Source organism: Panulirus ornatus, chromosome 29, assembly GCF_036320965.1.
Source record: "Panulirus ornatus isolate Po-2019 chromosome 29, ASM3632096v1, whole genome shotgun sequence".
Taxonomy (NCBI): domain Eukaryota; kingdom Metazoa; phylum Arthropoda; class Malacostraca; order Decapoda; family Palinuridae; genus Panulirus; species Panulirus ornatus.
Window position 1 is genome coordinate 17,626,869 of NC_092252.1, and position 11,656 is coordinate 17,638,524.

At 39.7% G+C, this 11,656-nt stretch overlaps 1 protein-coding gene across 1 annotated transcript in view; it reads left to right on the forward strand.

Moving 5' to 3' along the window:
• Positions 1–7,534, forward strand: part of Fen1 (flap endonuclease 1) — a 34,658-nt gene extending 27,124 nt beyond the window's left edge. Inside the window, exons 7-8 of the mRNA XM_071679349.1 lie at positions 622–810; positions 4,466–7,534. Coding sequence (XP_071535450.1) covers positions 622–810; positions 4,466–4,534 — 258 coding nt within the window. The 3' untranslated portion in view covers positions 4,535–7,534. The remainder of the gene's footprint in view (positions 1–621; positions 811–4,465) is intronic.
• Positions 7,535–11,656: the final 4,122 nt, after the last annotated feature.

The following is an 11,656-nucleotide window of genomic DNA, read 5'->3' on the forward strand; positions in this document are numbered from 1 at the left end:
GTACATGTGTATATATGTATACTTATACATGGAGATGTATAGGTATGTATATTTGCGTGTGTGGATGTGTATGTATATACATGTGTATGTGGGCGGGTTGGGCCATTCTTTCATCTGTTTCCTTGCGCTACCTTGTTAACGCAGGAGACAGCGACAAAGCAAAATAAAATAAAATAAAAATAATATATACATATAGAATAATTTCTTGGGATTTGCTGGTTTTGTATTTTTCCTTTAGGCCCAGTATGGTAGATTGGTGTGCTGACACTTCACATTAATCTCCTTTAAGTACAGAGGGGAGGAGGCTTTAGAGTATCAGCACTGAGGACATGCAAGAGGCCTACATTTGACAGAATTGACTAGGGTGATATGGTATTTGGGGAATGATGTGTTAGCATTGAGCTACACCAGGGCATATAAAGCAGTCAAGGTAAACTAGAGAGTAGTTTGTGGGGTTTTGCTGTGAATGGAAGGATATGGTTTTTAATACATTATATATGACAGTGAGAGATTAATGTGTGCAGTTTAGGCTATTGTTTGTGTGTTCCTGATGCTTCTTCATTCAGGAGGGGGAGTTAATATTTCAGAATTATTTAATCTATTTTGTTGTTTCAACTTCAGCTCAAATGGACTGAACCAGATGAAGAAGGCTTGGTTAAATACATGTGTGAGGAAAAGGGCTTTTCAGAAGATAGAATTCGGAATGGTTCTAAGAAGCTAGCAAAGGCACGCACTTCTTCCACTCAGGGTCGTTTAGACTCTTTCTTCAAGGTTTTGCCTCAGCCATCAAGTGGAAATAATAAGCGCAAGGTAAGCAGATTTGTGTAGAAATGAATTTGAGTAGCAAGGTAGCAGTCTTTGTCTCAGGTTGTTGGACAGCCTACCCTTAGCCAGTGTGTTTTATTAGGGTTGAAGGTATCAGTTCTTTAGAATAAACTCCCACAAAAGAACCTAGGCTGCCTGAATTTAATGTACCTCATATGAATGGAGTAATTGGAAAGTTCCTAAATGCATTTAGGAGCTTTACTAGAAGAGCAAGGCTTATGTGTGAGTAGGAACAGTTCTTGGTGAAGGTGGGTCTAAGTCAAGGATATGATGTCTCTTGAGGTTGTTTATGTACAGAAAGGGGAAGGGTGTTGATATAAGAGTCTTAGAGCAAGGGATAAGTCTACAAAGTCTACAGTATGCTTGGGTAGGGGGGCATGGGAGCTAAATCAGTTGCTTTTAGCTTTTAGTGATGGGTGATTTGAATGTAAATGTGAGGAATGTGGCAGTTGAGGGAATAATTGGTGGACATGGGGTGTTCAGTGTTGTAAATTGAAATGGTGAAGAGCTTGTAGATTTGTGTGCTGAAAAGGGACTGGTGATTGGGAATACCTGGTTTAAAAAGAGAGATATACATAAGTATACACATGTAAGTAGGAGAGGTGGTCAGAGAGCATTATTGGATTATGTGTTAATTGATAGGCACACGAAAGAGAGACTTTTGGATGTTGATGTGCTGAGAGGTGCAACTGGAGGGGTCTGATCATTGTTGAGGCGAATGTGAAGATTTGTAGAGGTTTTCAGAAAAGAAGAGAGAATGTTGGGGTGAAAAGAGTGGTGAGAGTAAGTGAACTTGGGAAAGAGATTTGTGTGAGGAAGTACCAGGAGAGACTGTGTGCAGAATGGAAAAAGGTGAGAGCAAAGGACGTAAGGGGAATGGGGGAGGAATGGGATGTATTTAGGGAAGCAGTGATGGCATGCGCAAAAGATGCTTGTGGCATGAGAAGCATGGGAGGTGGGCAGATTAGAAAAGGTAGTGAGTGGTGGGATGAAGAAGTAAGATTATTAGTGAAAGAGAAGAGAGAGGCATTTGGACAGTTTTTCCAGGGAAATAGAGCAAATGAGTGGGAGATGTACAGGAAAAAGAGGCAGGAGGTCAAGAGAAAGGTGCAAGAGGTGAAAAAGAGGGCAAATGAGAATTCGGGTGAGAGAGTATCATTAAATTTTAGGGAGAATAAAAAGATGTTTTGGAAGGAGGTAAATAAAGTGCGTAAGACAAGAGAACAAATGGCAACATCGGTGAATGGGGCTAATGGGGAGGTGATAACAAGTAGTGGTGATATGAGAAGGAGATAGAGTGAGTATTTTGAAGGTTTGTGGAATGTGTTTGATGATAGAGTGGCAGATATAGGGTGTTTTGGTTGAGGTGGTGTGCAAAGTGAGAGGGTTAGGGAGAATGATTTGGTAAACAGAGAAGAGGTAGTAAAAGCTGTGGAGAAGATGAAAGCTGGCAAGGCAGTGGGTTTGGATGGTATTGCAGTGGAATTTATTAAAAAAGGGTGTGACTGTGTTGTTGACTGGTTGGTAAGGATATTTAATATATGTATGACTCATGGTGACGTGCCTGAGGATTGGCAGAATGCATGCATAGTGCCCTTGTTCAAAGGCAAAGGGGATAAAGGTGAGTGCTCAAATTACAGAGATATAAGTTTGTGGAGTATTCCTAGGAAATTATATGGGAGGGTATTGATTGAGAGGGTGAAGGCATGCACAGACCATCAGATTGGGAAAGAGCAGTGTGGTTTCATAAGTGGTACAGGATGTGTGGATCAGGCTTTGCTTTGAAGAATGTGTGTGAGAAATACTTAGAAAAGCAAATGGATTTGTGTGTAGCATTTATGGATCTGGAGAAGGCATATGATAAGAGTTGATAGAGATGCTCTGTGGAAGGTATGAAAAATATTTGGTGTGGTAGGCAAGTTGTTAGAAGCACTGAAAAGTTTTTATCGAGGATGTAAGGCATGTGTATGAGTAGGAAGAGAGGAAAGTGATTTGGTTCTCAGTGAATGTTGGTTTGTGGCAGGGGTGCATGATGTCTCCATGGTTGTTTAATTTGTTTATGGATGGGGTTGTTAGGGAGGTGAATGCAAGAGTTTTAGAAAGAGGGACAAGTATGCAGTCTGTTGTGGATGAGAGAGCTTGGGAAGTGAGTCAGTTGTTGTTTGCTGACGATACAGTGCTGGTGGCTGATTCGGGTGAGCAACTGCAGAAACTGGTGACTGAGTTTGGTAAAGTGTGTGAAAGAAGAAAACTGAGAGTAAATGTGAATAAGAGCAAGGTTATTAGGTACATTAGGGTTGAGGGACAAGCCAATTGGGAGGTAAGTTTGAATGGAGAAAAACTGGAGGAAGTGAAGTGTTTTAGATATCTGGAAGTGGATTTGGCAGTGTATGGAACCTTTGAAGTGAATCATAGGGAGGGGGTGGGGGTGAAAGTTCTGGGAGCATTGAAAAATGTGTGGAAGTTGAGAACGTTATCTCAGAAAGCAAAAATGGATATTTTTGAAGGAATAGTGGTTCCAACAATGTTATATGGTTGCAAGGCGTGGGCTATAGATAGAATTGTGCAGAGGAGGGTGGATGTGTTGGAAATGAGATGTTTGAGGACAATATGCTGTATGAGGTGGTTTGATCGAGTAAGTAATGTAAGGGTAAGAGAGATGTGTGGTAATAAAAAGAGTGTGGTTGAGAGAGCAGATGAGGGTGTTTTGAAATGGTTTGGTCACATGGAGAGAATGAGTGAGGAAAGATTGACAAAGAGGATATATTTGTCAGAGGTGGAGGGAACGAGAAGTGGGAGACCAAATTGGAGGTGGAAAGATGGAGTGAAAAAGATTTTGTGTGATCGGGGCCTGAACATGCAGGAGGGTGAAAGGTGTGCAAGGAATAGAGTGAATTGGAATGATGTGGTATACCGGGGTCGATGTGCTGTCATTGGATTGAACCAGGGCATGTGAAGCATCTGGGGTAAACCATGGAAAGTTCTGTGGGGCCTTGATGTGGGAAGGGAGCTGTGGTTTCAGTGCATTATAGATGACAGCTAGACTGAGTGTGAATGAATGTGGCCTTTGTTGTCTGTTTCTAGCGCTACCTCGCGCACATGCAGGGGGTGGGGATTGTCATTTCATGTGTGGTGGGGTGGCGATGCGAATGAATAAGGGCAGACAGTACAAATTATGTACATGTGTATATATGTATATGTCTGTGTGTGTATATGTATGTATATGTTGAGATGTATAGGTATGTATATGTGCATGTGTGGACGTGTATGTATATACATGTGTATATGGGTGGATTGAGGTATTCTTTTGTCTGTTTCCTTGCGCTACCTTGCTAACGCGGGAGACAGCAAGAAAGTATAATAGATAAATAGATATAGAATGGTACTTTGTAAGCCTTTTGCACAATCTTGATTTGTAGTCATCAGTCCATGTGCCTGATCAGTCATATGCATAGCAATAAGGGGTATATCATATCTCAATAACCAGAGCTGATAGAGAAAAACTGATGGCATATTTAGAATCAGCAACCAAAATTTAACCAAAAAAAAAAAAAAAAGGCTTAATATCTCAAGCACCAAATTCTGTGTAACTGTATGTTATGTTGTATAATGACTGATTTTTGTATCTTTTTTCTTTCAGTCAAATGAGAAACCTGGTTCAGCTAAGAAGCCAAAAAGTGGAGGTGGTAAGTTCAAGAAAGGACGGTAAACATCTGGACAACTTCTTAGTATTGTCGGCTCTCGTAAGGACTGAATTGGAAGTGAGACAGCAACGAATCTGTTATCACAGAAAGAAAATGATGTTTACACAATCAGAATTTTAACCTGGAAGTTATGTGCTGTGAAACCTTTCCCTTTTAAAAGAAAAAACCTGTGGATGCATTTCCACTCTACGTTACTGCATGACTGGGGTCAATTTGATCCTATTCAATATTTTTCAGTATAATATCTGAAGGAATAATGTAAACTAAGTGTATTGGATGCAGCTATATTATACATGATATCTGGTAATTGATGCAAAAACCATAATAATTTGAAGCAAAATAATACAAATTTTATCCAAAGATAACTCGTAAACAGAAACTTGTCTCCTTTAATTCAACATGAAACACCATACTTTATCACATAAGTGAAATGTTTAAAACTAATGTTCAGGGCGTATAAATTCACAATACAGCTTGCATTTTGCCCTAGTTGTTCTATCTTTATCCCTTAGGCACACTGAACCTCTTGAATGTTTCTTTGAAGAAACAGATGCAGTAACTTGGTCCTGTCCTGAACTGCGTGAAGCAGTACCAGCATTCCTGGCTTCCCTGTACTTGTGACTCAAAACCATGTCCAATTCATAAAGAAAAATCTGTCTCCTGTGGCTTTTTTCCCTGTGATGATCCAGAAATGTGCTTGTGTAGAGAACTAATATGTTGTATCATGCCAGATCATCCAAGTTACACCAAACGGGAACATGCCATCTCTTACTCGCATGTTTGACACTGTACAAACCAACTATCTCATCTACACAGTTAACACCTCCTTTTGTTGAATTATGATAAGTATCACTTCCAGTTTCTTTTTGTTACAATCACTCAATTTCTTATCTTTGTAACAGTAAAAACACCTTATTTTTCTTGACCTTATACAACACTGCTTGTACCCCTTCACTATTAGCAAAATCACTTTCAAACAATTTCTGATTTACTACCCGCAGCTCCTTTGGCACTTCCCTTCTATTACTACGAATAATTCATATTAATGACATTTTCTGTGATACAAGCTCTCTGCCTAATTTCAAGCTGGTGAAAAAAAATCATCACGTGTGACATTTCTTCCCATTCCATGCACTCATTCCTAATTCATAAGCTCTCTCTTCATCTTTACTTGTATATGTTTCAAAATTCGATACTTAATATGAGTCAACATCCGCCAGAACCCAGAATTTTAGACCATATTTGTTAGGTTTTAATAGCATGTACTACATGTACCTACAACATTCCTTTTACGGATACAATTGCTCATTGGCATAAACACAGCAGTGAGTTTATCCTTGGACAGTATTGTTTCATGTAGCTAGAAAATATGGGAGGACCAGATTAGGGATTCCACAACTGTCTTACTGCTTGATTTTTGCTTTTGGATACTCCTCTTAGAATACACAAGCTTACATAAGCATGAAGACCATAATGTGTCGGTAGTTTCCAGATGTTTGTCTCTTTTCCTTGCCTGTTAGTTTCATTCATTATATAATAGTAATCATTATACTGTTGTCAGAGATAAGGTGAAAAACAGAAGATGGTTCTGGAGTTATTCTATTAGCAGCATATGTAGTAATTCCAGTGTGTGTTGTCAAACATTCAATGAAGCTGTACGACCTTGTGTGGATGGCACTGTCAAACACCACTTAATCTCCAGACGGGTCATACATAAACTCATCACCTCTTTTGATAGCATGTGAGATTGTTGCAGTAACATCGGTTTGACAATCATTGCCAGTAATACTGTCATCTGTATCAGAACTGTCAACTGAAGGGTTGTCAGGAGGAGATATAAATTCGTCATCACTTGTATAATCCAATTCTTTGTCTATGTCGCTAGTTGTTAATAGATCCCTAATTTGTTTGTCGTTCAAATTTTTTGATGAGACATATTAAGAGGTCTAGCAACGTGGCGTGAAACTGTCAGGAGTTACTGTGGTACTGACATACCCCTTGTGGCGAGACCTAAGCACTTGCTTATTGAGCATGTTCAATATGTGTATGGTTCTGGATATTTGTTGCATGTAATGATCTGGAATAAAAAATATTTTTCATTGCATACGTAAATCTTTTGTTTAGAGCATTTCTAATAAATTGCTATAGTCCTGCATTATTACAACAATTATATATTTTGTAGTGCTCATATTTGAAGGTAATGCTCATATTTTTAAATGAAAAACTTGGGGTCAGTCATGCATTGATGGTGAATTAGTTCATAATGTGACAAATCAAAATTGTTGAGAGTTACAAAGGCATTCATTGAAAGAGAATGATAAGTTATGAAACGTTTTAGGGTGCAAATCTGTTTCAAGCACCCAAATGAAAAATACTGAACAGTTTGGTCCTGCTGGGGTCAATATGACCTTGTTATGCACCCACAGGCTGTCATATTATTTCTATTATTTCCTTCTTGCCTGTAGTGTTCCTGTAGTTCTCTCTTATATTTTTTAGACATTGGAACTACTGTAATGAAAATAGGCATAAAAGGCTCACATTTATGGTCATGTTAGTCTTATTTTTCTGTAAGACTTATGATGGTTAATGGTAAATTACATTTTGTTTGATTTTTTAACCCATGAAAACTGGAATAATGAAACATGAAATATCATCAGTTGCATCACCCAGTCTTTGGTGTATATATCTTTTGTGTTCAAGTTGTTAACCATGTTAACTTGATTTGCTGTTTGGGTCACAGTTGAACAGTAAAGTGACTTGTAAAGGATAGGACAGTAGATTTATTTTGCACGATTTAAGTACACTTTTTTCTCATCGAGCACTGTCTTCATGTCAGGAAATGGATTGAAGCCTTTATTGATGCTCCCTCAATTTTTGACATCTTCCTGTAATTTTTCCAATACATTGACCCTATATAGTGGCTGAAATGGATAAGATGATCTTGTTTTTCATTCCAGTGAAGCTGTTTAATTTGAAAGATCTAAGTAAAAGATTGTTTTTACACATCTAACAAATTTGAAATTATCCAGTTATCCTGTACAGATGCTCCTCGACTTATGATTGGTTACATTATGATAAACCCATTGTAAGTTGAAAATATTGTAAGTTGAAAACACTTTAATACTGTAACCTAACCTAACCTGCTGAACATCATAGTTTAGCCTAGCCTACCTCAAACGTTCTCAGAACACTTAATTTGAAAGATCTAAGTAAAAGATTGTTTTTACACATCTAACAAATTTGAAATTATCCTGTTATCCTGTACAGATGCTCCTCGACTTATGATTGGTTACGTTATGATAAACCCATTGTCCTGCATTAGTGAGTTAGCGCCAGGAAACAAAGGAGTCATGCGGGGAGTGCTTATCCTCCTCGGGAAGGCTCAGATTGGGGTGTCTAAATGTGTGTGGATGTAACAAAGATGAGAAAAAAGGAGAGATAGGTAGTATGTTTGAGGAAAGGAACCTGGATGTTTTGGTTGAGTGAAATGAAGCTCAAGGGTAAAGGGGAAGATTGGTTTGGGAATGTCTTGGGAGTAAAGTCAGGGGTTGGTGAGAGGACAAGAGCAAAGGAAGGAGTAAGCACTACTCCTGAAGCAGGAGTTGTGGGAGTATGTGATAAAGTGTAAGAAAGTAAACTCTGAATTGATATGGGTAAAACTGAAAGTAGATGGAGAGAGATGGGTGATTATTGGTGCCTATGCACCTGGTCATGAGAAGAAAGATCATGAGAGGCAAGTTTTTTGGGAGCAGCTGAGTGAGTGTGTTAGCAGCTTTGATGCACGAGACCGGAATATAGTGATGGGTCATTTGAATGCAAAGGTGAGTGATGTGACAGTTGAGGGTATAATTGTTCAATGTTGTAAATGGAAATGGTGAACAGCTTGTAGCGATGAGTGCTGAAAAAGGACTGGTGATTGGTTTAAAAAGAGAGATATACATAAGTATATGTATGTAATTAGGAGAGATGGCCAGAGAGCATTACTGGATTACGTGTTAATTGATAGGCGCAAGAAAGAGAGACTTTTGGATGTTAGTGTACTGAGAGGGGCAACTGGAGGGATGTCTGATCATTATCTTGTGGAGGCGAAGGTGAAGATTTGTAGAAGTTTTCAGAAAAGAAGAGAAAAAGTTGGGGTGACGAGAGTGGTGAGAGTAAGCGAGCTAGGAAAGGAGATTTGTGTAAGGAAGTACCAGGAGAGATTGAGTGCAAAATGGAAAAAGCTGAAAGCAGATGATGTAAGGAGAGTTGGGGAGGAATAGGATGTATCTAGGAAAGCAGTGATGGCTTGTGCAAAAGATGCTTGTGGCATGAGAAAGGTGGGAGGTGGGCAGATTAGAAAGGGTAGTGAGTGGTGGGATGAAGAAGTAAGATTGTTAGTGAAAGAGAAGAGAGAGGCATTTGGACGATTTTTGCAGGGAAATGATGCAAATGACTGGGAGATTTATAAAAGAAAGAGACAGGAGGTCAAGAGAAAGGTGCAAGAGTGAAAAAGAGGGCAAATGAGAGTTGGGGTGAGAGAGTATCGTTAAATTTCAGGGAAAATAAAAAGACGTTTTGGAAGAAGGTAAATAAAGTGCTTAAGACAAGAGAACAAATGGGAACATCGGTGAAGGGGGCTAATGGGGAGGTAATAACATGTAGTGGTGAAGTGAGAAGATGGAGTGAGTATTTTGAAGGTTTGTTGAATGTGTTTGATGATAGAGTGGCAGATATAGGGTGTTTTGGTCGAGGTGGTGTGGGAAGTGAGAGGGTCAGGGAGAATGATTTGTTAAAGAGAGAAGAGGTAGTAAAAGCTCTGCAGAAGATGAAAGCTGACAAGGCAGTGGATTTGGATGGTATTGCAGTGGAACTTATTAAAAAAGGGGGTGACCGTGTTGTTGACTGGTTGGTAAGTGTATGTATGATTCATGATGAAGTGCCTGAGGATTGGCAGAGTCCATGTATAGTGCCATTGTACAAAGGCTAAGGGGATAAAGGTGAGTGTTCAACTTACAGAGGTATAAGTTTGTTGAGTATTCCTGGGAAATTATATGGGAGGGTATTGATTGAGAGGGTAAAGGCATGTATGGAGCATCAGATTGGTGAAAAGCAGTGTGGTTTCAGAAGTGGTAGAGGATGTGTGGATCAGGTGTTTGCTTTGAAGAATGTTTTTGAGAAATACTCAAAAACAGATGGATTTATATGTAGCATTATGGATCTGGAGAAGGTATATGATAGTGTTGATAGAGATGCTTTGTGGAATGTATTTTGAGTAATAGGTATGGGTGGTAAGTTGCTAGAAGCAGTGAAAAGTTTTTACCAAGAATGTAAGGCATGTGTACAAGTAGGAAGAGAGGAAAGTGATTGGTTCCCAGTGAATGTTGGTTTGCGGCAGGGGTGCATGATGTCTCCACGGTTGTTTAATTTGTTTATGGATGGGGTTGTTAGAGAGGTAAATGTAAGAGTTTTGGAGAGAGGGGCAAGTATGCAGATTGTTGTGGATGAGAGGGCTTGGGAAGTGAGTCAGTTGTTGTTCGCTGATGATACAGCACTGGTGGCTGATTCGGGTGAGAAACTGCAGAAGCTGGTGGCTGAGTTTTGTATTGTGTGTGAAAGAAGAAAGCTGAGAGTAGAAGTGAATAAGAGCAAGGTAATTAGGTTCAGTAGGGTTGAGGGACAAGTTAATTGGGAGGTGAGTTTGAATGGAGAAAAACTGGAGGAAGTGAAGTGTTTTAGATATCTGGGAGTGGATTTAGCAGTGAATGGAATCATGGAAGCAGAAGTGAATCACAAGGTGGGGGAGGAGGCGAAGGTTCTGGGAGTGTTGAAGAATGTTTGGAAGGCGAAAACGTTATCATGGAGAGCAAAAATGGGTATGTTTGAAGGAATAGTGGTTCCAACAATGTTATATGGTTGTGAGGCATGGGCTATAGATAGGGTTGTGTGTAGGAGGGTGATGTGTTGAAAATGAATTATTTGAGGACAATATGTAGTGTGGGTGGTTTGACTGAGTAAGCAATGAAAAAGTAAGAGAGATGTGTGGTAATAAAAAGAGTGTGGTTGAGAGAGCAGAAGAGGGTGTATTTAAAAGCTGAGAGTAAATGTGAATAAGAGCAAGGTTATTTAAAAGCAGAGAGTAAATGTGAATAAGAGCAAGGTTATTAGGTACAGTAGGGTGGGTAGTGGATTTGGCAGCGGATGGAACCATGGGAGTGGAAGTGAGTCACAGGGTGGGGGAGGAGGCGAAAGTTCTGGGAGCATTGAAAAATGTGTGGAAGGCAAGAACATTATCTCGGAAAGCAAAAATGGGTATATTTGAAGGAATAGTGGTTCCTACGATGTTGTTTGGTTGCGAGGCATGGGCTATAGATAGAATTGTGTGGAGGAGGGTGGATGTGTTGGAAATGAGATGTTTGAGGATAATATGTGGTGTGAGGTGGTTTGATCAAGTAACTAATGAAAGGGTAAGAGAGATGTGTGGTAATAAAAAGAGTGTGGTTGAGAGAGCAGAAGAGGGTGCTTTGAAATGGTTTGGTCACATGGAGAGAATGAGTGAGGAAAGATTGACAAAGAGGATATATGTGTCAGAGGTGGACGGAACGAGAAGTGGGAGACCAAATCAGAGATGGAAAGATGAAGTGAAAAAGATTTTGAGTGATCGGGGCCTGAACATGCAGGAGGGTGAAAGGCGTGCAAGGAATAGAGTGAATTGGAATGATGTGGTACACCGGGGTGCAAGGAATAGAGTGAATTGGAACGATGTGGTATACCGAGGTCGACGTGCTGTCAGTGGATTGAACCAGGGCATGTGAAGCATCTGGGGTAAACTATGGAAAGTTTTGTGGGGCCTGGATGTGGAAAGGGAGCTGTGGCTTGGTGCAATATACATGACAGCTAGAGACTGAGTGTGAACGAATGTGGCCTGTTGTCTTTTCCTAGCAGTACCTCACACACATGTGGGGGGAGGGGGTTGTCATTTCATGTGTGGCAATGGGAATGAATAAAGAAGCAAGTATGAATTATGTACATGTATATATATGTATATGTCTGTGTATGTATATATATATGTATACATTGAAATGTATAGATATGTATATATGCGTGTATGGACATATATGTATATACATGTGTATGTTGGTGGGTTG